The sequence below is a fragment of the Cajanus cajan genome, chromosome 11 (assembly GCF_000230855.2).
Source record: "Cajanus cajan strain Asha chromosome 11, NIPB_CcT2T_4, whole genome shotgun sequence".
Taxonomy (NCBI): domain Eukaryota; kingdom Viridiplantae; phylum Streptophyta; class Magnoliopsida; order Fabales; family Fabaceae; genus Cajanus; species Cajanus cajan.
Genome location: NC_138527.1, coordinates 45,879,224 through 45,906,786, shown reverse-complemented (window position 1 = coordinate 45,906,786; position 27,563 = coordinate 45,879,224). Strand labels below are relative to the sequence as shown.

Below are 27,563 nucleotides of genomic sequence, written 5' to 3'. Positions count from 1 at the left end.
TGTGTTTAGCCATGTGAGATTACAAGTATGTATAAGATTTGGTAGCTTGTGGTACAAGTTAACTTGCATTCAAGACTACTAACCTAATTAAGTTAACCTAGTCACAATTTGGAATTCAAATTTTCCTCCAAAAATGTCACTATTTTAAATTTAGAAAAGTCAATAAAAGCTTGTCACATGACAAGACAAAGAAAGTATGATTCATGTTAACATCTTATATGTAGAGTTATGATGAATTTAACACTTGATAAGACACCAAAAGTGTGATTAGACAAAATCATGAAACATGTTAATTTATTGAATAGCTCCATACACTCTTATCTCCTCCATGTTGGATGCACAAGCAAATGGACACCCACTCATGAGAGTAGGGGTGTTCATGAGTCATTCAAATCCAATAAATCCAAATCTCTTTTCTAATTACACCCCTCCCATAATGTTAATCACATCATAAAAATAAAAATTACAAAATAAATTCTTACCCTATTTGACCCAAAATACAAAATCAAAAATGCAAAAATATTTACAAAAAAGGAAAAATAAACTACTAAAAATAACTCATAATTCAATAACAATCTAAGTCTTTTTCTTTTAAGTCTAATTCACTCCTCTTAACTCCTTTAAAATTTGACTCTAACATGATGTCATCATAATATTGTGATTTTGTCCTTTATAAAATTCATTAAGTAAATTTAAGAGTAAAACTTGGGCCAAACGGAATTCTGAGGAGTTTGTTTTGCATATTTTTTATTTAGTTTGATTACCATAAGTCATTTATTTTGCCGACAAACTGTTTGTGTATCATTTCTAGAAATGTACCAAATATGGAAATTAGTTTACAGTTTACAGCTGCTTCGAAGTTCAAATTGATAACGATTGTCAGATGTCGGAAGAATACCGTATTCTATCTTTTGAATCGGTTCGTATGAAACTTTTCTGTATTTAATAGAGGAAAGTTCTAGTGTTCGAGTTTCTACAGTTCATAATTTTGCTCCTTTTCTTTTTCTATAAAATCAAACTATGCATTAGCGAGCTTGTTTTCCAAACTCTCGAAGCAACTGCAAGAAAAATGCATATTTTGGCATTTTATGAGAAGTTAAATTTAAGGTGCATTTGAAAAAGCTTATTTGAACTTGTGACAGAAAATCGTAACCAGTCTCTTCGAATCAACTTGGAGATAGTGTATAATTTAAAGCAGATTGTGAACGGAAAATACTCACGGACAATATGCCACGTGAAGGAAACTATTTTATACAACCTAAAATACAAGATTTCATATTACAACCTAAATTACAAGTGGATGGATTATTATTTTATACATGTTACAAGAAAAAATATCATGCATATTATACAGTAACTGCCAAGTTGAGTTATTCTGTACATTATAATAAATTGACAGCTTTGATTATTTTTTAACAAAAAAATAATCAATGGGTGTATACCTGCATTCTTTCTGCGACAACTTTTGCTTCTTGGATTTGCTTTGTCTAGTGATTACATCCTTTTGTCCCCGACTGAAAAAACATACATAATTACATATATTAATCACGTTAAAATACACCTTCAGCAAACATGTGAAGATGAACTGTCTAGTTCATTTCTACTACTTCGATTGCAAAAGGCAAAGCAAATAGTGCAAAATAAATATTACCTTTGAGTAACAGATGTTTGGTGAATCCTAGTCCTAGATTCTTCCTTTTGAAGCTTTTCAGCAAGATGAAAATCAGAATGCTCCAATCTTTCCTCTACAAAACTTGGAGGCAGTTCTATTCCACAAAGTGAACATTTGTAGTCATTCAACCACAACATTGTCTTCTCCTGGCAACAAGAATTAAGCCCCTCATCCTCCAGGAAATTGGAACTATTCTTCACATTTACGCCTTCAAACTGCCCCTGGAAAGAAGTTGACCCCAGCACTTCCGTAAATCCAATGTAGTTAGAACTTGTAGCACCATTACTAGATGTTTGTACCTGGTAAATACAGCAGAAAGCATAAATAGAAGTAACAGTATAGGCATGCTCCTCGATCAATTTCTGAATCCATTTATAAGTCAGCTACATGACAAAACAAGTGGGGACAGAGAGAGACCTCCTCTACACAATCATTTTGCCAGACTGGGCAGCTTTGGTAACCTACATCTGATGAATGATTATCATCAAAAGGATCTCTCCAATCAAGCTGACTTGTCTGCCGACTGTCAATGGAAAGATCAGTCTCTGCATTACTGACAAAATTATGATCTGCAACATCTGAAGAATAACTACAATTTCTATTGATATCTCCCAAAGTAATGAAGTTGGTAATGGTCTTCTGTGTAGGATCAGACATAGCACTACACTTGTCTCCATTAAACTGCGATACTCTAAGACCTAACAGAAGAAAAATCTTTGTTAAGCCTAACACAGATAAGGCACAAATGTGAACTCTCATATCTTGGCCTTCTTATCTTGGCCTCAAGCACCATCTTGATAAATGTCAAGAATAATAAACCTAACGGAAACACATACCTAACAATCTTACTGAAATAGGAAGTTCAGCTTTTAGCAACTTTTGAGCATGCTTCAAAATATCTTCACTTGAGCTGATGTACTTTTGTAAAGTCACAGCTCTAGTCCGAACCTGTAGGTTGTGAATCTATTAGCACGTCCAAGAAAAGTATAGTAGGGCGGTAGAATGCAGGGAGACAATAAAACATCATAGAGGGACTTGAACTAAAATCGAGAAAAATCAACAAATGATAATATCCTTAAGGTCATGTACGTTGCTCTCAACAAGTGACTTTTTCTTTTTTCCAATCTAGTTTTATATACAGAGATGACAAACCAACTAAATTGTTCTCGACCAGTATTAGGAAGACATTGTTAAAAAAGTGTCATGTCATCAGTAACCATTAATACCTCAAAAGAAGCAGTTTTCAGTTTAAGAGTCAATGTTCGCCCACACAGACCCTCTTTTTGCATATCGGTTGATAACATTTCAGCAAGCTCCACTGCAAACATATGCTGACGAGTCAATATAACTAAAGTCTAACCTAATTCAGAAACTCAGCACGATATAGTCAATAGCTAAACCTTTTAAAAAACCAATTGAATCCCAGATATTTGAGTTTCAATAAAGAGGTCTACAAATACCAAGTAATTGACTAGAGCTTGTGATGATTACATTGAAATTAGGAAATCCAAGAAACTTCCTTTAAAGATAAAAAATAATAGATAAGACAGATACCCAATCTTTTATGCAACAGCACTTCATCCTCAGTGGCAGAAAATGTTCTTTCATTACTAATACTTTTCCGAAATCTTACTTGGGGAGAATCTGTCTGCCCAAGACCTAAACCTACAGAGAGAAAAAAATCTGCAGCAAATTGACAAAAAGCCACATGGTATCAAAGGAATCGCATGATTAATTTGGAAAATAAAATATGATCAAAATCAAAAAACCTAAATTACAAACATGCCAAATAGTAGCTGTAGAAAGCGCAAGATTGAGTTTACAAAATAGACATCGAGACCAAAAAAAAAAAAACCTTGTATGAAGTTCAGCCAAATTTCCATTTAAATGTAGCAAAATCAACAGGGAAGTAAATATAATTTGTATATTAGTTTTGCACATTAATAAAGGAAGAAGCAACAACTGAACGATGGCTAACCTGCTGATGACTGAGAGAAAAGTGCGCAAAGGTAGCTACTCTTCTCCAGCATCTGCTCACATGTGTTAATTCCAAAAACTTCCTTCAAAATTTGTTCAGTGACCTTACCAATGCCCCCAATCTGTCAATACCATTCATCATTATTAATCACAAAAGCATATCTTTAAAATACAAATGCATATAAAACAGTCCTGGCCACGTGTAGGAGAAAACCAATAATTTAGAATAAAAAAAACCCCCAATAATTGATGAAATCAGTATACAATAAACTCAAGCATACCTTTCTAATAGGAAGGGAGGATATGAAGGTCATAACGGCCATGCGATCATTTGGCAAAATATACTGTCCATTTGGCTTGTTTATGTCTGAACAAACCTATATTGGTGTAAAATGTCAATATTATAATGTCATAGCATGAAATTTCCCAGGAAGATAAAACAATCTCTTCATCTGTACTACTATCTAGTTTCTACAAAACAATAGCTAGAAAGAAGTATTATTTCAGAGCCTCTACTTCACTTGTATTTAGTTCCATATTAAAGCTGACAAACCTTTAGGTGTCACCAACGATTTTAATTTATAACCTAAAATTGGGAAACAGTTGGTGAGTGGAAGTGTGCGAATATGCAGGTAGAAATTCAACAAAAAAAATTATAATACAAGACAACTGCCACTGCCAATTATGAGATTGAAAAGATACACGGAAAGAATTAAACAAATGGAAAATGAAAGGGAAAAATGTGAAAGTGCAGCATTCCTTGATGCAATTCATTTGAAAAAAGAACGTCTGACAATTACAGGGGTTAGTATCTTAAATGTAACATGATAAGGTGTTTTAAAGCTTCTACTTCAGCAAATGCGCTCATACTGATAACATAACTATTGGAAATATGTTTAGCATATAATATCCAGAACCTTAGCAAGTAAGCGATTTGGTGCCACTCCAGCACTACAGGTGAGACCAGTCTCTTCATAAACACTAGCTCTGAGTACTTGGGCAATCTACAAATTCCAAAATTACAAAATCAAGAGATTTAGATTAGTACAGTAATGGTCTTCCATTGTTAATTTAATTCAAAGCATGCATCAACTTACTTCTTCACTTTTGACATTCCTTTCTTTGCAAACTTCAGTTACATCAAGGTATGCTTCATCCAGACTACCAGCAATGAAATTGGGATCATACCTCTGAAAAACTAACAATGATACGTTTATATTAAGCAACCCTGAGTAATTAAAAGGAAAAATAGCAGTCCAAAATCAATCACAAAAAGAAGAATACCTTTTCTGGTCAAATCACTGTAATAATTATACTTCTTGAAATCTGTTGGGACAAAGATTAATTCTGGACATAGCTTACGTGCAATGAACCCAGGCATGGCAGCACGAACCCCAAATTTCCGGGCCTATGTGAAGACCAAATCAGGATCAGGAATTCCGTGATTCAGTAGAGTTTGTGCAGGTTAATTTTTCAAACATCCATGAGATCAATTCAGAAGATTTTAGAATAATAAAAAGAATATCAAGGTTATAATGTATTGACATAGTAAACCTCATAGTTGGCAGTGGATAACATGGACATGCTCCCAACAGCCATTGGCTTGCCCTTTAATGTAGGGTTACTTAAAGTCTCAACTGCAGCATAGAAAGCATCCATATCTACATGTAACCAAATCCTTGAGAGGTCACGTGAAGCTTCTAGCTCAACAATTCTACTATCAGCCACCTGTCATCAGGAAAATAATACATATGAAAAGCATTAAATTCAGTATGTATGAGAGGAAAAGATACGTTAGATGATGGTATGGTATTACCTTTTGATAATTGGACAAGTCTGCTTGTGTGAGCTTTGCACAGTGAATTCGCAGGTTGTCAATTTTCTGCTTAATATAAGCGTCCTTCCGCTCCTCGTTTTGAAAGTATTTGGATCCTTTGCTCATTTCATAAACTACCCTTTGTACCTTCTCCTTGTCAACCCCTTCCATTCCTTAACAATAAGAATAACATTTTATTCCCACTTCCCAGAAACAGAATAGAATAAATAATCATGAATCTTAATTAAAGACTAAAAGGAATAGATTAGGGACCTGCTTTGGCGGTCGTGTAAACAGTGTGGTAAGACTGCCATGGACGAACAACATCGCCATTGCCATCGCTCTTCGTTTCTGTTCCTTCCATCGCACTCTTTTCCTGTGATTGTGACGCAAAAATTAACTTATATTGGGCTTTCTCTTCTTAACAAGCCCAAACATTCTCCCCGCCCTTTCAAAATGTAAATTTAACTTAACCCTGTTACGATTCAAGATGGTTAGGAGAGGAGGCATCGAGATAGTTAGAAGCATGAGTGTTATTGCGATTATCTTTGTAATATTTTTTATTTTTATAAAAAATAACTTAATATGAGTATTTCTATTGCGCTAATTTTTTTATATTAAAAGTAAATAAATAAATTATAATTTTTAAAAATTATATTAAAAATAAAAAACATTATTCACAATATATTATAAGTTAAAAATAAATTATATTTGCATAATATAGTAAATACATGACCAATTAAATTACATACTTTAAAATAATTTAATTATCTTAATTAAAAATATTATTTCTCCTATGCTTGTACGAAAAAAAATATTATTCATTACTTTAATCATCTTAACTAAAGTTTTAAATATTTCTAATTGTTTCATCACTAAATTAATTAGAGTAAAAATAATGACTAAAAAACTACTAAAAAAATTAAGAATCTTAAAATATAAAAAAATTACAGGTATTAATTAAAAATTATATTTATAAAAAATTAAAATATATTTAAGCCTCAATTTATTTTTCATTAATATATAAGAGATTTGTGAACACAGACTTGCTTTCAAAAGGATACTTTAGAAAATTATAAGTAACATTATATTAAAATATACGGATAATATATACAGTAAATCATTATATATATATATATATATATATATATATAATTTACTAACACAATTCTATCATGTGGATGTATGTTAACAAATTTTTTAATATTTATCTTTTACTATGGGTACTTATAGTGGGATTACTGTAATTATTTTTTCTATAACTATGTTAAAATATTTTTTCTAAAAATCAAGTTAGGTTACATTAGCAAATCATAGTACACATTATTTACTTTCTATACAAATATTTAAGTTTAAATAATTTAAAAAAATATTAAACATATTGTAGTCCTTATAGTCTTTTTTTTTCAAAGTGGTCATACATACACATATACATATATATATATATATATATATATATATATATATATATATATATATATATATACTCTTTTGATTCTTATAGCTCTTGGTTTAATTTGTATTGGTCTGTGTAAAAATAAAAAATAAATAAAAGTAAATTATCCATGTATTAAAACAAAATTGTTTAATAATATCTATATTTTTTTCTTCTCATCTTGCTATTAGAATAGTATAAAATTATTATATTGGTATAATAATATTTTTTAGAATAAATTTTGAGTATCCTTTTTTCAAAATATTTTTTAATGAAAGTTTAATTTTTAGGATTTATGATCGATATTAGATATCATACATCGCTTAAAAGTTCACTGTTCATATATGCAATTAAATATAACAGCATAATTAATATAAGATAATTTAAAAAAAAAAAAAAAACTTTTGTCATTATGCTATAAAAAAATGCGAATTCCATGATTCTTATAATATTTTCTTTTGCACAAGCATCACAGCTCCAATCAAAGTAAATTTGTTCTCGAGTACAGTTACAGCAACAAAATTAGAAACCAAGACACCGAGTAAAAAATGCTCAATTTATTGTGTTCAAAATTTTTAATGAAATCTTGCTGAAAGAGCTTTTTAAATATTCCCAAAAACCAGGCTAACCTCAACATGCGACTCATTAATAAATTACAATTTTTAAAATATTACAGATTAGCATAAACACAGACATAATAGAATGAGAATATACAGTTATAGACACCACAAGTAATCGAACTGTGACAAAACAATCGACAATCATCTTATCTCAAGCTTAGGCAAGCAAGTGCAGATGCAAGCTAAGCGATGAGGGTTATAAACTAACACAACTTGCACATGGTTTCCTTTTCTCCCTCAACAAATTGTCAAGTTCTCCCCCAATGGGCCAATCCTTTGGAATTTCACAACACGACCCCACGGGCATCAGAGCAGCACAGCGGCCTCAACGTGCATGGAACTTCACATCTAAGATGCCCATATTATAGGGAACATCACACAAGTAACCACAACATCACACATTCAGCATTTCACAGAACTTCCACATCAGGCAGGAACCATCTTGGTTTGCAAGTCCCTCAAAATCTGAGCTGAAAAAATCAAAAGCTCAACCATTTCGAGCCCTGTGGCAGAAACAGTATCCGTCTTCTCATCACTGCATTGCTGATGCTCCGTGTCACTGCCCACACCATATCCAATGTAACTAATATCTGCCTCAACCGACCAACTGGTGGGTAAGGAGCTGCCAAGAGCAGTCCTTAAAAGTTCTGCCTCGTGAATTACGTCATTAACAATTTCTGAAACACCGGCAACTGTTCCTTCCGAAGTCACAGACTCCTTGGCCTAAAAAGTAAAAACCATATCAAGCAGGCAACTCATGTTAACACATTTTAGCTTTCAAGTTTCAAAAACTAAACAGGAAAAGGTTTCATGTTATTCCATGCTAGCACCTGAAGTTAAGCAAAATTGTTTGTGACCACAAAACATGCAAGCCCACCATGAGAACCCCTCTTACCCCGGTCTCTTTTTTAATAGTTGTGAAACAAAATAGTATGATACCTTTAAAAGAGAGAGTCGAAGCCTATGAATTGATGAAGTTAAATGCTCTATGCTTTCCATGCTTTCCTTAAGAGTTGCATTTTCAATCTTCATTCTGATAAACATGAGGAAACTGTGCAAGTAAACATAAGGCTGAAAAGAAATACCATATATCATGGTGGTATCTTCAAAATATCAAATAGATCTGACATGGTTTAAACTATCCAGAAAAGGGGTAGGATTGAGTGGAGTACGACAAGGTCTTATGACAAATCATAAGTTTAACCTTCTACTCGCCTCCTTGAGGGATTAAAAAAATACAAACCCTCTAAAGTAATCTTTAAACTCAAATGGCTTTTCATACCTTAGATTAGGTTATAATCTCTCTAACCTAAAATTTTCATTACCCAAAAAAAAAATATTCAGCCACAATCATCCATTGATGGAATAAAATCAGAATAAAAACCTCCCAAAAATAACACTTGCCTTGCAAAATCCATACTGCTAGATTGATGATTGAAGAATTTCCCTTCATTGTTTGAGCTACTGTCCACTTCATTTGCACTAACATCCAACGGTCCAATCCATCGTCTCAAATATGATTTCTTCAGTAAGTTCTTTAAAGTTCCGTCTCTTTCCCGAGTTCCAAGCTTTCTTTCTCCAGTGCTGACTGCATCTTTCACTTGTTTAGTTTCATGACCCAATTTTCTGCACATTCATTAGAGAACAAAAGCTGTATTATTCAAAATGGCATCGCAAAGTAATGAAGGAAAAGCTTTTGAACCAGCAGGACAAAGAAACACAAATAAGGAGGGATAAAATTCAAACTGATAATGATTAAGAATACAATTGACGGTAAATAATAAAAAAGTATCCTTTGAAAGCAAGATTAGAGGGAGAGACAACAGAGTATTCTTATTTATTGCATAAATATATTCTATTATATTGTTTGACATGCAATACAATAAATTATTTTATTAAAAACCTTCAAGATTGAAAAAGAAATATCCCAGCAGAGTGCCAAAAAGGGAAAGTGGTGGTGTTGGGAGGACAATCAAAGCCAAATAAATTTAGACATCATGAAGTTTATGCAACAAGTTTCAGGAGAAAAAAAAACACCTTTGAGCTCTCCAAACTTTAGTATCTTAAAGGTACCTAGTGTTGCTTTAAACCCAAAAAAACAAAAACAAAAAATGGCACACTTATGTAGTACTTCATTTCTTCATAAGACGTGCTGTTGTTAACCATGAAAAGTAGAAGACAACCAAAATCATAAACTTATAGTTGCCCTTCTTTTATTTTTCATTTTTTTTTTTGAGTTTCTCCTCCCTCAAATGGAGAAGACGAGCCATAAATTTTTTCTAATCAACAAAACCCAGAAATAGAATTTCTACAGAACCTAATTAGGGGAGCTTCTAATTTTAAGGAGAGAAAGTCCAAAACAGATAGGTTTAGAATAGAAGGTCTACTTATGAAAAGACAGTAGACAACAAATCATGTTAATGCAAATTTATCCTTTAAAATGACACAAGGAACTTTTTCTTTGGATATTCGTATTGAAGAAAACAGACACAGATGCTTAGGAAAAAAATATTACAAAATAACAGAGTAACTGAGTAAAAATATACAGTGATGAAAAATTATTGAATTAGTAACTGTCATCATAAAAGTAATCATACTCTAGAAGTAATTGATGCTCCTGCTTTAATTGTGCCAATTCCATGAGGGCTTTCACCTTTTCATTGGTAACCTGAGTAAAAAATAACAACTTACAAATAAAAAACTATTTGTAAATAATGGATAATATCAAGGATTCTTGCACATGTGATTCTAAAATATTATTGCTCTGGTCCACAGACATAATTACTAACATATTGTTTTACATATCTCGAAGAGGAATGTCAGCATAGATTTTTCAATGATGAAGAATGTAAATAGAAAAAATTACAATAGAAAATAAAATGATAAAAGAACATAGTTACCAAAAATCCAGATGTTGAGAACATACAACTAACTTTCTTGATTCAGACCAATTTAGTCTATATCATATATATTTAACCATAATCCATTTTCTAATCCCTACTAGCATCTCAATGTTCCAAGTGTCTAAACTATGAAGCAATGATGTGACAAACAAGTACCTGCAACAAGTTCCTCTGAAGTTCTTCAGCTTTACTTTGAAGGGCTGAATTCACGTTTGTCTCCAATAGATGTCTTTCTTCTTGCTGTGATAAAAGCAATAATGCAGAAACCTGAAACATAAAGCATGGTAAACATCAGAAAGCCAGATTGCAATAAATTGGAAGAAAAAAACACTTGGATTGGTGATGAGGAAAAGAGAAACTAAATACATGGAGATTTTTTATAAATGTAAAGATGGTATAAACACCTTCTCTTGCAATGCCATTGCTAAAGCATCAGATGCGTCACTTTGTAAACCAGCATCTGCTGACAGAGTGCTAGGACTAGTCCCCTGTTAAAGAGCATTGAGAAAACTTAAGGAATTCCAAGGAGTGCATCTTGTAAAAGTCAGCACAAATCAGTGAAATAAAACCAGACTCTAATCCAACCAAGTTAAGAGAATTCCATTGAAGCTCAAAGCCATGAGAAACTTCAATAAGAGAAGTTCCACTATTATACCATCAGAATTAACTCATCTAATGATCTAAATTCCGAATGAAAAAGGAAAAAAAGCCATCCGCAAACTTCTTAAATGGTAGTGTATATATATAATATAATTGATTACTGAGAGAATAAGTTGTAACAGATTTAGGCAAAACCATTGCATTTTTTGTTAAGCTGGCCTGTTGTCAGCTTGGAATTAATCAGGTGGACATGAAAATAATACATCTGGCCAAATATCAATTGAAGATCAGGCGTCAGCTGGCACAACTATGCTCAACGTGACTAGCCCAATTTCAGCTTGAAAATGATTGGACTGGTAAAAAGAAAAGTTCTTTTCCCTCGATGTTCTGTCATTCTTTTCCCTCCACTTCTCTTCTTTTTAGTTACTCTGTTTTTATTTGTAATATTATACATTCAATTCTCAATCATGTTAGTCTTCCATTCTCAATCATATTCTTCCACGAAAATATGCACTATTATCTATATTCTACAGCTCAATCAGCCACCATTGGCTACAAATGCACTATTTGCTATTAACAAAAAAGAGATGCCCCTTTGAAAAAGGATTGAAGGGATGCAGTATTAGAATGGAGTTTCAAACCTTCAACTCTGAGACAGGTTTAGCTTGAGGTCTTGTATGCACATCACAACATTCATTCTCTTCTAGTTCTGCATCTCTTTGAGGGGTCAAATTTGGTACAGTACTCAGACCAAACCTCTCGACTCTTTCATCAATTACATTGATTAGGGATTTAATACTAGATTCTCCATCACCAAGTAACTTTATAATTTGCTCCCTACACTGAGAATGATAATGTTGCAAGTCCGCTATGCCATTTTCAATCACTTTGTCCATGGAAATCTGCAAATGAGTCATCAGAATCCAGAATAAGCAGATGTACTAACTTTTTTCTATTAAATTTTGAAAATACTCACTCGTTTCTTTTCCAGTACATTGACTCTCTTCTTCAAATGATTTTCAATTTCCAAGCCCTAAAGCATCCAAAACAGATAAAGAATCACTAATGGTTTAAAATAAGGTTAACAAGGCAACAATAAGCCAATAACAGAAAAACTAGATCATACCACCCTTAATTTATTTTGAAGATAATCCACAGAACTCCTTAGTCTCTCCAGCTGATCTTCTAATGCACTCTGTCTGAGAAATTGTTATTCACAGTATGTACAGAACATAAATGACAATACAATAATTTCCCAAGCATGTAACAACAGAAATCTATCATCACAGTTGCAAAGAGGATGCCAAATCAAACTAGGTTTCAAAAGGATGTGGAGTGTTTTAGCATGTGTACTGGAGACCATACTGAATAACCAGCACAGGGAACATATCAACTGATAATCAAGGAAAAAGAATATCATGGTTTTGAAATCTCACAATGTATTTAGAGGTGGAAGCATCATTGTAACTCCACACCTCCTCAGGGTCACCTAAAAGACATGCACATTTCTCATCCCAACTTGCATCTTCAAATTCTTTCAGAGAATGTTGCCTGATTTGAAAGAACTTATTGATTACCTGAAAATTCATAAAAAAGTATCAAGAGAAAGGACAAGATAAAACATTTAAAAATATTGAATCATGTATTTTAATATCCATGAAATGTCATTACAAACATTTTGTTATATATCGCATAATGAAGAAATTAATAGAAAATATGCAGGAACCTGGGTTTCAGATTATTACTTCTGTATCCCAAGAAACCATGGGACAATCTCTGTATTGAATGTCAAAGGAAATAAAAAATGGAAGATAGAAAGGGGGAAGAGAGTGAAGGAGGGAGAGAGTGAGAATGCTACCTCCTTTAAATTTTCATTTTGCTTCATATGCACTGCTTGGTCAATCTGCAGAGCATCATTACGTTCCTTTAATTTAAGACAATTTGAGGTGAGCTCCTCTACCCTGTGTCACAGATCGATTGCATGTAAAATCATAAAAATGTTTTCCCAAGTAAATGATGTCATGCATCTAATTAAAAATAAAATAATGCAGAACAGTGGTACAAGTGATAATATAATACACACGCAGTTTCAACCTTTCAATATTGCTTAAGAAATTACTAAGTAGAAAAATAATTAACTTATTAAAAGATTTCACATAGTCCTTCATATAAAGAAGGGGAGCACAAGTTTGGGTGTTGAAGTTTTGAAAATCAATTCTGGAGAGTACAGACACAGTTGCAAGCACGGTTTCAACAGAAAGAAATGTAGAAGAGATTAAGAAAACATGACATTGCCAATTTTCCATGTAAGATAATTTTAATAAATCCCTTAAAATGGAAAATTGTTGGTGAGCAAAAGTTAAACACATCTTCAATTGACAGTAGCTGCTAATAAATTTTGGGGGGATCTCAGTATGTTTGTTCCATAGCTTCTTTACTCCACCAAGCATAAGCAACAAGTGCATCATGCCAAGTCATCATCATATCTACTTAGATAAAAACAAAAAATGGAATCTTTTCTGGAACATCCTCGGCCAACTATCTTTCTATTTCATCTTTCTTTGCTAATTTATGTAGTTGATAAATATGCTCTAAAATGACAGAAAGATTGAGAATACCTCTTATCTATGCCATTTATTTGTTGTGACATTGTCTCCTCCTTTTCTTTGGCCTTTTCAGCCTGTTAGTATCATGGAAAATTTTGAAAATATCAACTACTACAACAAAAGTAAGTAGCATTGGAAACAATATTTTTTTTTTTTAATGAAAATGGCAACTATTGTAACCTCAATTATTGCTTGATCCCTTTCAGCAAAAGCAGCAGCCACACAACCTTGGAAAAACTTGACCTGCTTCTCAGCTTCCATATTCTAGACATATAAATTATGTCATGTACAATTATGTCAAAGTACATACCAAGACCATAAACCTCACAAGTCACAACACAAAAATGCACATCAACTCTCTTTCAAAAAACTCTAGCATGTGCACAAGCAATTTATAAATTGGATCAAAAACTCTTCCCATCATGTTCTCACCATAGTCCATCATAAAATTTTAAAGCAAAGTAAAAAAAAATCAGATGAATAAATGTACAAAGTAATATCTGTTTGTAATTATGTATTCAACAACTCTCCACATGCTACTAAAGCTTGATAACAAATTCCCAATGTAATCTCTATGCTGTGGTAGTAGAGTGCAAAACAAAATGAAGAACAATGGGTGGGGGAGAGAGAGAGGGACCTTTGAAACCTCAGCACTGTGTAGTTCTGCCAGTTGACTCTGAATACAATAAAGTAAGCATTAACAAAATAGAAAGAATTTTTAAGCAACAAAGACAAGAAATCGATATCTAACTTTAATTCTGTATGCCTCAGAAAGCTCCTCTTGTAGATTTAGATTGTCTCTAGAGGAAGCAGCCAACTTCTTTTTCAAACTCTCAATCTCCTGCTCCAATCCAGCTGTCCTAATTGGGCATGGATTTCAATATAATGGACACTCTTTGTTGGGCTTAACTCAATTTATACTCATTATATGTAGATTGCCTAAGAGATAAAGGAAAACAAATAGATACCTTTGAAAATGCATTCGGGTAGCCACAGCAAGATAGGCAGGCCCAGCTTGCTGCATGCATAACTGTTCTATATCTTTACGTAATTCATCACGCTCTGCAAAATTATACACTCTGTAAATTTAATATGTATAATAAATGACTTTAACGCCAAATAAAAGTAATCAAGCTACAATAATCAATCAACAACATTGATCTATTGTATCTATTGTTCTTGCTAAACCTATAACCATACATTGTAAGAGAGTTAAATCAACTGGTAAAGATTAAAAAAAAAAAAATGCACATACCCTGTTCCAATTGTTGGATACGAGCCAACAATGATTCATCACTCGTACTCTCAGCCATTCTGGAAGAAGAAGAAAAAACGTCAAGTATAAAGAATAAACATGAAGAATGAAACCAAGTGTAAAGCACTAAGATTGCTTAAGCCTTCTCTATTCAAATGAATAACTAATGAGTACCTACAATACATGTTTTTTAAGTCGAAAAGTATATCAAAAAGAAAATACACCATCCAAATTTCAGCACGCAATTGTATGGCGGGTGATGGCTCTTTAAGTATAAAGAGTGCACCAAAACCGAAAGCGGAAATCTGCTAATTAGTCGATAAAAGGGGTAAAGGAGGCGAAAAGCAGGTGTGAAAGTGAAACCAGAAATTCCGTTAAATCCAACGAAGAAGAAGAAGAAGCATTCAGCCCCAAAAACAAAACGAACCTTACTGCACAAAATCAATAAAATATAAAAGCATGCGTAGGAAGATTAAGTTGACCTGGAAATGGAAAAGGAAAAGGAAGAAAGAAGGAAACGGCGATGAGGTGAAGGAATGGTTCCTGAAATTCTACCAACCACGGCAAAGGGTTTCCGTAGACACCCAGGCTAGGCGATAAATAGCCGTAATTAACATTAATCTCTCTTTTTTTCTTTTACCCTCAAACAAAAAAAAAAAAAAATAAGTAATAATCGGGTTGAGTAATCTTTTGACTACTCAATTCTATCTTTTATATAAATATAATTTCTTAGTTTAGCCATTGTCATTTTTAATTAAAATTTACTATTTATATGTTAAGTTTTAGATTTTTAATATAATTTTATGTGAAATATTTTTCTTCAAGTAATATAAATATTTATCCTTAAAATTAAATTTTGGTTTATATATTAACTTCTATTCTACGATTACATAGATTAACTTATATGAAATTATTTTAACTTAATTAGTTGTTTGAGTTTTGGATATGTTATGTTAAATATTCTTTTTTAATGATGATACATGTAATTTATGAAGATAAAATATGTATATATTAATTTATAATTTAAATAATATTATATCTCTATATAAAAATTTTAATCATGTATTATATACGTATTTACTCATAATTAAAAATTAATATGTTTTGCTGTAAAAAATAACTCCTGTATTTTAGAACAAGATATTTTCTTTCAGAACTTTTGCTCGTGGATATATTATTATTTGGAATTTGTGAGTTTCATTTTCATATATTATTAGCAAAAAAAAAATTACACTATTAATAGATTAAAAATATTTTACACTATTAATAATTTTAATTAATTTTTTTTATATAAATTTAATTTTAATAGAGTTTCAAATAAAGTTTGAATTTAACTTTTATATGTTGTTAGTATAAATATTTTTATTTTATCAACTAATTAAAAAAATCTCAAATCTAATTTTTAAACTCCTTATTAAAAAAATATTTTTAATAGCATAAATTTTGTATTTAAAAATATAAATATAAATCAATTTTTAATTGTCATATTTAAAATACTTTATTAGCTATATTCATAATTATAAAAAAAATGTCAAAATTTTACTATCATTTAATGCAAAAAAAAATTAAGTATACAATGATAAAAATGTTATTTAATTCCATAACTTTATTTAAGTTACTCAAATCTTCCACACCACTATGTGAATTCCAATAAGTGCATGTTAAACATGATGATTTACATAATTACATTTACTTGATTTCTTGAGGCAATAAATAATTATTTTACGTTTAATTTATTATGATTTTATACTCATCATAATTTTCGTTTATTTTTTATTAAACAAAATATATTATGCATTAATAATACATATGTATATATATAAGGAGTGATTTATTTATTATAGGAATAAGTCTACATAGACTTATTTCATTCAATAATATGTGTTTTATATCAAATCAACGATTCAATCTTTAAATTTAAAGTTCTTAATGCATAAATTAAGTATATAACCCTTAAATCCTAAACCCTAAATCATAAATAATATATTAACAAACAATGATCCACCCAAACACGAAAAAGAGGATAATATTAACTAATATATTAATAGATCAATACATACTTTATTTTCAACATATTAGCTAATATATTAAGAAAGGATTTTCCAAACTAACCTCAAACGTGAGTCCAATGCAATCGGTCAAAAACCCAAGAACCACCAAAACGCGCAAACATACACTCAAACGAAATCTTAACTCAGAAAACATGAATGACACATACACTCAAAACTCTCTTGTTTAAATATTGACGCGCACGAATACAATTTAAAATTTGTAGATATTTTACGTCGGACCTCGTAGGGGCCGATGTAAAAAAGTTGGACTTAATTACAAAAATGTCACCATGTTTTTTAACGTCAGATTTTTTTTTGTCCGACGAGAATACAGTGACGTAAATTACCCTTTTTCTACTAGTATTACAATAACATTGAAAAAAAAAGTATGTTACTCCTTATTCACTTAGGACAAACAGGAAAGGAGAATAAGGAAACTCCACAATACGATTTCAAATGAATCAATAACTGAATTCAAGATTTCTAAGCATTTGAATTAACTAACAAGACAACACAATGTGAATCAAGGAAAGAAAAAAAGTAAATTGAGAGAAAAAAAAAACTCATATATCATATACTTTATCTTTATAATCCTTTCACTAGAATTTTCGAAACTTGAATTTATGAAACTCTATTCTTGATAAAAATTTAATGTACTCTTTCTCCTAGGGCAAACCAAATCTCTATTAAGAGAATTCCTCTCCAATACAACTAAAATTTCTAAAAGATCCTCAAATTCTAGAGTATTTCAACACAAATTACACAACTCAACTTAACAACATAAAATGACTTGGAATAATTATAACACTTTCACAACTTATAATGTTACAAAGACCAAAAAGCAAAGTCACAAGACTTGAATTAGTCATACACTGACAAGCATGACATAAATAAAATCGATCAAAAATCAACTACCACACGAAGACAAAAGAGTGAAGACTTGTGACTTGAATCTGTCGTACACTGACAAACACAACGTGAATAGAATCGGTTGTACACCAACTATTATGTGAAGATAAAAATGCAAAAATTTGTGACTTGAACGATTGTACATCGACAAACGCAACGTGAGTAAAATTGGTACATCGATTGTCACAAAAAGACAAAAAAATAAAGACTTGTAACTTGAATCTATCATACACTAACAAGCGCAATGTGAGTAGAATCACTTGTACATTGACAACCACCTAAAGATAAAAATGTGAAGACTCATGACTTCGATTGTACACTGACAAACGCAACCTTGAGTAAAACAATCGTATACCAACTATTAGGCGAAGACTAAAAAATGAAGACATGTGACTTAAATTGGTCATACATTGACATATGCGGCGTGAGTGAAATCGGTCGTACATCGACTGGTACAAAAAGACAAAAAAGCAAAGACTTATGACTTTAATCAGTTGTACACTAATTTGTTGTACACCAACTGCCACATAAAGACATTAAATACTAGGTACTACTTATATTGTTTGAAAAACACAGGGTTAATCTATATCGTTTGTCTGGAGTGTACTTTGTCCTAGCCCTTACACCTTTCAAGCTTGAGATGGGTGGATAAGTGTACTTTATCGAATACATTTTGACAGGATGCTATTGATATTGTCAGTTCGAAAGAGTGTTTTACCTTAATCCCTACGCCTTTTAGGCTCAAAGTTGGTAGATAAGTGTAACATCCCACATATATTTTATCATGAACCCACCAAATAGGAGGAGACGAAGATAAGTAACAAATTGTCACATTCTTAAATTGAATCAAATTCAAACTAACTTTGTCACCTAATAGGTGACCAATTAAGTTAAGAATAAGGGGTTGATAAGATTAATTTGACATCTCATAATATATATGACTGACTAATCATACTTAAAGAAATTCTAAATTAGTTCAATCCTGGATAATTTAGCCAAAAATCTTATCTTTAATAATAAAGATTATACACAATATACACAATGATAAGTAACTATTCTTTTAAATGTTATGATTTTAGAGATTAGTCATATTATCGGTTACCAACAAGTTGTTAGTTTAAATGATATTAAATTCAATCTTTTAAAACAAGATTTAAAGTGTAAGTATTGTAGATAGAAAAATGTGATTGAAAAGAGAAATTCTATTAAAAATAATCAATTAAATTTATGGCAGAAATTAACTATTAAAAAGTCAATGATATAAAAAAAATTGTTATATAAAAATAAATAAATAATATGTAAAATTAATTATGCTAATTAAAATTTATTTATTGTTTAGATTATTTTTTTATATATAAATTTTACTATTATTTTTTTTAGAAAATAGAGATTATTTTCCTTCGCATCTCATATGAATTTGAAGAAACTTCGTTTTTTAAAGTTAAAAAAGCTTCTTATATAAAAAAATGAATATTATATAAAGCGTGGAAAAGAATTATGTAAAAAAAAAGGTGGAAAAAGAAATAACAGATGGATTATGTTGAGGTATTTGACAGAGCATAGTGCCGTGCGGTAGCGAACAATATGAAATAAAAAATAAAAAAAAGAAAAGAAAAAGAATCAGTTAGGAAGTCTGTTTTGTGTAAAATCGGAGATATACGACCCTTTCAAAAAACAAATAAATATCCGTTTTTTGTATCCAATCCCACACCCATCGCAATGAGCAATTACAACCAGCAGCCACCGTCCGTCGGAGTTCCTCCACCGCAAGGTTCCTCTTCCTCTTCCTCATTACTTATTATTATGCATCTCAACTCTCCATCTTTCTAATTCTAATTTCTTTCTTCCATACATATATATAGGTTATCCGCCGGAGGGCTACGGAAAGGACGCATATCCGCCGCAGGGATACCCGCCACAGGGATACCCACCGCCGGGATACCCACCGCCGGGATACCCGCCTCCGGGATATCCGCCACAGGGAGGGTATCCTCCGCCGCCGTACCCGGCGCAGGGGTATCCTCCGATGTACGCACCTCAATACGGTCAGCCTCCTCCCCCTCCACAACAACAAAACTCACAGGGCCCTGGTTGCTTGGAAGGCTGGTGAGTCAGATCCGATCCCGAGTTCACTCGCTCATAATATATAATATGATGCATTGCATGCAGATAGATGCATTAACAAATTACTCATTCTATTCATTTCTGCAGTTTGGCTGCTCTCTGCTGCTGCTGCTTAATGGATGCCTGCTTCTGAGATCCATCCATCGATCCTTTGGTTTTCTTTTTCTTTTTCTTTTCCCATTTAATAACTTTCAAACCTCATTCTGCTTCATTCACATCCCTTCCTTGTTTAACAATTTTTAATACATTCATGCTACTCCGTTAATCCTTTTCCAACACACGCGCAACTCCCAACCCCATGCACTAAATAATGCTCTTCATTACTCTTTAACTTTAATTTGCCATAGCTTATGTAATTCATCATTTTGTCTAAAGTGAGTACAATCACAACATTTTATTTTATTCTCTCGTATCGTCTTCATCTTAATCCCAATAAACCTCCAGATTAAAGATAAAATATATCATGTTATAAGTTGTTTCATCTCACACCTTCAATTTTGAAGTGGAGAAAAAAAATAAAAAAACAGATGCAGAATGAATCTATAATCCCATCCTTTGATGACAATTATGTTATTTTACAAATAATAGTGTTACGAAAATAATAATAAATAAATACTAAAATCAATTTCATTATTCAAAATTAGTTACTCGTGACTCGTGAGGAATTGAAACACTGTTCAGACTCCCTCAGTCCTACTCTCTAATAAGCGATTAAGATCAAATTTAAATAAATTTAATAATCCCAACCTTTCATATTTAATTCTATAACTAATAATATTACATCTTTTTATTATCTCGTACATTTTCACTAAATATGTGTGTAAATATGTCTTTTACACACACACAGTAGACACAAAAAATGAGAATGCCATCTTTATTTTTAATGTATATATGAATGAGAAAAACAAATATTAATCTTACATCTCACCATGAATTATCAATATTAAAACTGTAAACTTCAAAATTATGTGGCTAATTTTAATTGTGTGTTGTTAAAATTTTCTAATTTCATTTACATATAAGAACAGCTTTATGAATAAATACATCCCCCTAATACACATAAATTATGTCGTGTGAGTGTCAAAAAATAATGAAAAGTATAAACCCCCTAATCCCAATTAACTTTTTGAAAAGTATAAACAAAAAAGTATAAATCCTAAACCCTAAATCATAAACCCTAAACCATAAATCCTAAACTCCAAATCCTAAACCCTAAACCTTAAATCATAAGCCCTAAACCCTAAATCATAAACCCTAAACCCTAAACTCATACGACATAATTTATGTGTATTATGAAATCCTAAATCTTAAACCCTAAACCCTAAACCCTAAATCCTAAATCCTAAATCCTAATTTAGGATTTAGGATTTATACACATAAATTAGGTCGTGTGAGTGTCAAAAAATAATGAAAAGTATAAACCCCCTAATCCCAATTAACTTTTTGAAAAGTATAAACAAAAAAGTATAAACCCTAAACCATAAATTATGCCCTAAACCCTAAATCATAAACCCTAAACCCTAAACTCATACGACATAATTTATGTGTATTAGGGGGATGTATTTATTCATAAAGCTGTTCTTATATGTAAATGAAATTAGAAAATTTTAACAACACACAATTAAAATTAGCCACATAATTTTGAAGTTTACAGTTTTAATATTGATAATTCATGGTGAGATGTAAGATTAATATTTGTTTTTCTCATTCATATATACATTAAAAATAAAGATGGCATTCTCATTTTTTGTGTCTACTGTGTGTGTGTAAAAGACATATTTACACACATATTTAGTGAAAATGTACGAGATAATAAAAAGATGTAATATTATTAGTTATAGAATTAAATATGAAAGGTTGGGATTATTAAATTTATTTAAATTTGATCTTAATCGCTTATTAGAGAGTAGGACTGAGGGAGTCTGAACAGTGTTTCAATTCCTCACGAGTCACGAGTAACTAATTTTGAATAATGAAATTGATTTTAGTATTTATTTATTATTATTTTCGTAACACTATTATTTGTAAAATAACATAATTGTCATCAAAGGATGGGATTATAGATTCATTCTGCATCTGTTTTTTTATTTTTTTTCTCCACTTCAAAATTGAAGGTGTGAGATGAAACAACTTATAACATGATATATTTTATCTTTAATCTGGAGGTTTATTGGGATTAAGATGAAGACGATACGAGAGAATAAAATAAAATGTTGTGATTGTACTCACTTTAGACAAAATGATGAATTACATAAGCTATGGCAAATTAAAGTTAAAGAGTAATGAAGAGCATTATTTAGTGCATGGGGTTGGGAGTTGCGCGTGTGTTGGAAAAGGATTAACGGAGTAGCATGAATGTATTAAAAATTGTTAAACAAGGAAGGGATGTGAATGAAGCAGAATGAGGTTTGAAAGTTATTAAATGGGAAAAGAAAAAGAAAAAGAAAACCAAAGGATCGATGGATGGATCTCAGAAGCAGGCATCCATTAAGCAGCAGCAGCAGAGAGCAGCCAAACTGCAGAAATGAATAGAATGAGTAATTTGTTAATGCATCTATCTGCATGCAATGCATCATATTATATATTATATATTATGAGCGAGTGAACTCGGGATCGGATCTGACTCACCAGCCTTCCAAGCAACCAGGGCCCTGTGAGTTTTGTTGTTGTGGAGGGGGAGGAGGCTGACCGTATTGAGGTGCGTACATCGGAGGATACCCCTGCGCCGGGTACGGCGGCGGAGGATACCCTCCCTGTGGCGGATATCCCGGAGGCGGGTATCCCGGCGGTGGGTATCCCGGCGGTGGGTATCCCTGTGGCGGGTATCCCTGCGGCGGATATGCGTCCTTTCCGTAGCCCTCCGGCGGATAACCTATATATATGTATGGAAGAAAGAAATTAGAATTAGAAAGATGGAGAGTTGAGATGCATAATAATAAGTAATGAGGAAGAGGAAGAGGAACCTTGCGGTGGAGGAACTCCGACGGACGGTGGCTGCTGGTTGTAATTGCTCATTGCGATGGGTGTGGGATTGGATACAAAAAACGGATATTTATTTGTTTTTTGAAAGGGTCGTATATCTCCGATTTTACACAAAACAGACTTCCTAACTGATTCTTTTTCTTTTCTTTTTTTTATTTTTTATTTCATATTGTTCGCTACCGCACGGCACTATGCTCTGTCAAATACCTCAACATAATCCATCTGTTATTTCTTTTTCCACCTTTTTTTTTACATAATTCTTTTCCACGCTTTATATAATATTCATTTTTTTATATAAGAAGCTTTTTTAACTTTAAAAAACGAAGTTTCTTCAAATTCATATGAGATGCGAAGGAAAATAATCTCTATTTTCTAAAAAAAATAATAGTAAAATTTATATATAAAAAAATAATCTAAACAATAAATAAATTTTAATTAGCATAATTAATTTTACATATTATTTATTTATTTTTATATAACAATTTTTTTTATATCATTGACTTTTTAATAGTTAATTTCTGCCATAAATTTAATTGATTATTTTTAATAGAATTTCTCTTTTCAATCACATTTTTCTATCTACAATACTTACACTTTAAATCTTGTTTTAAAAGATTGAATTTAATATCATTTAAACTAACAACTTGTTAGTAACCGATAATATGACTAATCTCTAAAATCATAACATTTAAAAGAATAGTTACTTATCATTGTGTATATTGTGTATAATCTTTATTATTAAAGATAAGATTTTTGGCTAAATTATCCAGGATTGAACTAATTTAGAATTTCTTTAAGTATGATTAGTCAGTCATATATATTATATATGAGATGTCAAATTAATCTTATCAACCCCTTATTCCTAACTTAATTGGTCACCTATTAGGTGACAAAGTTAGTTTGAATTTGATTCAATTTAAGAATGTGACAATTTGTTACTTATCTTCGTCTCCTCCTATTTGGTGGGTTCATGATAAAATATATGTGGGATGTTACACTTATCTACCAACTTTGAGCCTAAAAGGCGTAGGGATTAAGGTAAAACACTCTTTCGAACTGACAATATCAATAGCATCCTGTCAAAATGTATTCGATAAAGTACACTTATCCACCCATCTCAAGCTTGAAAGGTGTAAGGGCTAGGACAAAGTACACTCCAGACAAACGATATAGATTCACCCTGTGTTTTCAAACAATATAAGTAGTACCTAGTATTTAATGTCTTTATGTGGTATTTGGTGTACAACAAATTAGTGTACAACTGATTAAAGTCATAAGTCTTTGCTTTTTTGTCTTTTTGTACCAGTCGATGTACGACCGATTTCACTCATGCCGCATATGTCAATGTATGACCAATTTAAGTCACATGTCTTCATTTTTTAGTCTTCGCCTAATAGTTGGTATACGATTGTTTTACTCAAGGTTGCGTTTGTCAGTGTACGATCGAAGTCATGAGTCTTCACATTTTTATCTTTAGGTGGTTGTCAATGTACAAGTGATTCTACTCATCACATTGCGCTTGTTAGTGTATGATAGATTCAAGTTACAAGTCTTTATTTTTTTGTCTTTTTGTGACAATCGATGTACCAATTCTACTCACGTTGCGTTTGTCGATGTACAATCGATTCAAGTCACAAATTTTTGCATTTTTATCTTCACATAATAGTTGGTGTACAACCGATTCTATTTACGTTGTGTTTGTCAGTATACGACAGATTCAAGTCATAAGTCTTCACTTTTTTGTCTTCGTATGGTAGTTGATTTATGATCGATTTTATTTATGTCACGTTTGTCAGTATACGACTAATTCAAGTCTGTGACTTTGCTTTTTGCTCTTTATAACATTATAAGTTGTGGAAGTGTTATAATTATTCCAAGTCATTTTATGTTATTAAGTTGAGTTTTGTAATGTTTGAATACTCTAGAGTTTGAAGATCTTTTGAAAATTTTAGTTATATTAAAGAGGAATTCTCTTAGCAGAGATTTTATTTGCTCCAGAAGAAAGAGTACATAAGATTTTTATTAAGAATAGAGTTTCAATGGGTGCAATGAAAGCAGCGTAATGATTCAATGGAAACCGAATAGTGTTTTAATAGGCTGTCAGGGTGACATTGTTAGATTAGCCATGTGCATGAATCGCACATTTTGCTGTGATTTTTGAGAGTTCTATAATTTGATGCAAACCATAATAATACTTTTGTCGCATCATATATCTTTTTCCGCTCTGCTAGCTGCTAACAATCAACGAATACAAATGCTAGCTGCTAACAATCAACGAATACAAATGCTAGCTGCAATAAAACAACTCATGCCAGCATGAGTTGCGGGTGTCAAAAATAGATATCGCATGAACCCAAATAATTTATGGTAGAGGTTTATAAATATATACTAGTAGGAAAAACAAATACTATGTTTTAGTTAAAAATAACAACAAAGTAAGTGAACAATTGTTATTGACACAGTTGACACTGAGAAATTACTTTTCTATATATACTTTTTTTTCTCCTTATTTTATATTTAAGATCGATAAATACAGAAATCTAATAAAAATTATTATCCTCTGTTAAATAAATTTTATTTTCTTAAATGGAAGTACTTATATAAGACAATACGTGATATATATATATATGAAATGAAATGATATGTTTTATATAGACGTGTCACGTAATATATGACTATCATAATATCATTCTAATTTTTTAAATTGTAATATTACTTTAATATTTAAAATTATAATATAATGTTATTTTAGTCTTTGAAATTGTAATTCAATATTATTTTAATTCCTAAAATAGTAACTTAATATCACTTTAACCTCTAAACGTATTCATAATTTTATTTTAATCAGGTAATTATAATTTGAATATTTATACAATAAAATAAATAATTAAACTAATATCGTAAAATTTGGTGATAAATATATTTAAATTGTACTAAGATGGTATTAGAGGACCATCAACCTAAACAATTAAAAGAGAAAATTTTAAAATGAAAATAAATATTATGTAGAATGTATCACTGTAAAAATATGTTGTTAGATCTATTAATATTTGTAGAAATAATATTAATTTATGTAAGAGAATCATTATGAAAATAAATATAAATATAGAGATATTAGAAACTATTTTTGTTTATGTATTTTAAGAAATGAAATGGATAAAACAGAAGAAAAATTGACAATAAGAAAAAGAGATATAACATATTTAAAATAAAAAATTTAGTATTTTAGTATATGCAATATATGCACATGTTAAATATTAATTATTTAACTAAAATTTAAAATAAATTATGTACATAAATATTATATTTAAATATATAAATTATATATAAAATTTGAATATATATATATATATATATAAGTATATAAATTATCTTTAAGAAAAATTCATAAAATCGCTCTGGTGCAATATAATCGTTTGTGTTCTATATATAGAAGTTCATACAATATTAAATATCAAAATTTTATTGAAAAAGAAGTTAAGTCACAATTACTTAATTAAAATAGAATTGTGATAACATTTAGAGATTAAAGTGACGTTGAGTTAAAATTTCAAGAAATAAAATAACATTGAGTTATATTTTCAGAAACTAAAGTGATATTGTGTTACAATTTTAAAGACAAAATGACATTATATTACAATTTTAAATATTAAAATAATATTGTGTTATAGTCATATGTTACATAGTACATATATACCATGTAACACATGTACCATATAGTATTAATGTATCATGTAAACATTTTTATTTAAGTAAATGAAAATCATTTAACATATAGAGTAAAATGAATAGTGAATCTTTGCACACTTGAGAAATGGATACCAAATCAAACCAGTAATTTATTTGTATAGTTTATGCACATTTATTTTATAAGAGACAAGATCATTTTGTATAATACTAAAAGAAGAATTGTAACCATGGTCTCCACTCACGGGTTAATTGACGTTGACCTGTTGGATGGGAAGTAGGTCAAAATAGGCATGCATGGGCCTGAAGCCCCATATCTCCTACCGTCAAATGATGGCCCATATGAGCTGGATTTACCTTTGGACATAAGCCCCCAAATACAAGTAAGAGAAAATTCCAATTAGGCAGATGATAGACACACCTCCACTCTCGTATAAACACACCCCCTTTTAAAAAAAATATATATAAAATGTCTAAATTACCCTTAAAAAAATAAAATTCCTAAATTTACACCCCCTTCCCGTACCCCGTTCCCCGCACTTCCCTTCCCCTCATCCCACACCCCCCTTCCCCGCAATATATAATAAATAAGAGCAGCGATATATAGGTTCAATTACTGCTGCAATTCTCAACCGTGTAGGGTAAGGCCAGTGCTTCGTCGAGGTTGAGGCCTTCTCCCATTACCATGAGCTTCACGAGTTCAACGTCGGAGGAGTCGAGGGCCCGCCTCATGCAATGGATTTTCTGGTCCTCAAGGTCGAGAGCGGCATGGTGGTGGTTTGAATTAGCACTTCCATGTAAGGCAATAATAAATGGGACGGGATGGGATGGTTGTGCAGGAGAATTAAAGGATCCTTTTTTTAATTTTCTTTTGAGGAGGTTTGTTCTCTTTTCGAAAGTGGATGTTTGGGAAAAGTTTCGTGCGC

The 27,563-nt window shown here is 31.3% G+C and overlaps 4 protein-coding genes across 8 annotated transcripts; 1 reads left to right on the top strand and 3 right to left on the bottom strand.

Moving 5' to 3' along the window:
* Positions 1-1,208: 1,208 nt before the first annotated feature.
* LOC109814587 (DNA/RNA polymerases superfamily protein) lies at positions 1,209-5,903 on the bottom strand. 2 transcript variants are annotated; one of them, XM_020379046.3, is made up of 14 exons: positions 5,739-5,903; positions 5,466-5,638; positions 5,204-5,377; positions 4,934-5,057; positions 4,747-4,847; positions 4,567-4,653; positions 3,931-4,026; positions 3,651-3,771; positions 3,227-3,355; positions 2,899-2,990; positions 2,509-2,620; positions 2,090-2,370; positions 1,652-1,971; positions 1,209-1,514 (listed from the first exon to the last, which is right to left on the bottom strand). In XM_020379046.3, the coding sequence occupies exons 1-14, from the start codon at positions 5,827-5,829 to the stop codon at positions 1,406-1,408; spliced, it is 2,010 nt and encodes a 669-aa protein (XP_020234635.1). In that variant the 5' UTR covers positions 5,830-5,903; the 3' UTR covers positions 1,209-1,405. The 2 variants fall into 2 exon arrangements, with proteins under 2 accessions (XP_020234635.1, XP_020234636.1); XM_020379047.3 differs by having other exon boundaries at positions 3,227-3,337.
* A 1,622-nt stretch (positions 5,904-7,525) lies between these two features.
* Positions 7,526-15,521, bottom strand: MEE13 (myosin heavy chain-like protein). Of its 4 annotated transcripts, none has more exons than XM_020379067.3 (18): positions 15,367-15,521; positions 14,885-14,943; positions 14,598-14,691; positions 14,381-14,489; positions 14,267-14,305; positions 13,810-13,893; positions 13,642-13,703; positions 12,882-12,984; positions 12,460-12,600; positions 12,150-12,218; positions 12,000-12,056; positions 11,665-11,925; positions 10,828-10,911; positions 10,580-10,690; positions 10,118-10,188; positions 8,925-9,146; positions 8,460-8,553; positions 7,526-8,243 (listed from the first exon to the last, which is right to left on the bottom strand). In XM_020379067.3, exons 2-18 carry the CDS (start codon positions 14,940-14,942, stop codon positions 7,947-7,949), a joined length of 1,956 nt encoding a protein of 651 aa, XP_020234656.1. In that variant the 5' UTR covers position 14,943; positions 15,367-15,521; the 3' UTR covers positions 7,526-7,946. The 4 variants fall into 4 exon arrangements, with proteins under 4 accessions (XP_020234656.1, XP_082922596.1, XP_082922598.1 ...); XM_083066470.1 differs by lacking the exon at positions 15,367-15,521 and adding an exon at positions 15,059-15,358; XM_083066472.1 differs by lacking the exon at positions 15,367-15,521 and adding an exon at positions 15,059-15,356 and having other exon boundaries at positions 14,381-14,484.
* Positions 15,522-19,538: 4,017 nt separating this feature from the next.
* Positions 19,539-20,370, top strand: LOC109794506 (uncharacterized; the record flags this gene model as incomplete). Its single annotated transcript, XM_020353949.3, has 3 exons — positions 19,539-19,615; positions 19,707-19,950; positions 20,056-20,370. Coding segments are annotated over 3 exons (477 nt in total), but the record flags the coding sequence as incomplete, so codon positions are not given.
* Positions 20,371-22,169: 1,799 nt separating this feature from the next.
* On the bottom strand, positions 22,170-23,005 carry LOC145953275 (uncharacterized; the record flags this gene model as incomplete). Its single annotated transcript, XM_083067192.1, has 3 exons — positions 22,170-22,484; positions 22,597-22,840; positions 22,932-23,005. Coding segments are annotated over 3 exons (474 nt in total), but the record flags the coding sequence as incomplete, so codon positions are not given.
* Between the last annotated feature and the right edge of the window lie 4,558 nt (positions 23,006-27,563).

What these genes read in the sequence shown, in the direction of transcription:
- LOC109814587 (XM_020379046.3), bottom strand. Translation starts at nt 5,829, where the DNA reads ATGGAAGGAACAGAAACGAAGAGCGATGGCAATGGCGATGTTGTTCGT. An exon ending in TATCCACTGCCAACTATGAG is followed by an intron (nt 5,058 to 5,203) that starts GTTTACTATGTC and finishes GTCTTCACATAG; the next exon opens with GCCCGGAAATTTGGGGTTCG. An exon ending in GCTGTTGCATAAAAGATTGG is followed by an intron (nt 2,991 to 3,226) that starts GTATCTGTCTTA and finishes ATATGTTTGCAG; the next exon opens with TGGAGCTTGCTGAAATGTTA.
- MEE13 (XM_083066470.1), bottom strand. Translation starts at nt 15,111, where the DNA reads ATGGTGTATTTTCTTTTTGATATACTTTTCGACTTAAAAAACATGTAT. An exon ending in GGGATCAAGCAATAATTGAG is followed by an intron (nt 13,704 to 13,809) that starts GTTACAATAGTT and finishes TGATACTAACAG; the next exon opens with GCTGAAAAGGCCAAAGAAAA. An exon ending in CTTCCACCTCTAAATACATT is followed by an intron (nt 12,219 to 12,459) that starts GTGAGATTTCAA and finishes TTTCTCAGACAG; the next exon opens with AGTGCATTAGAAGATCAGCT.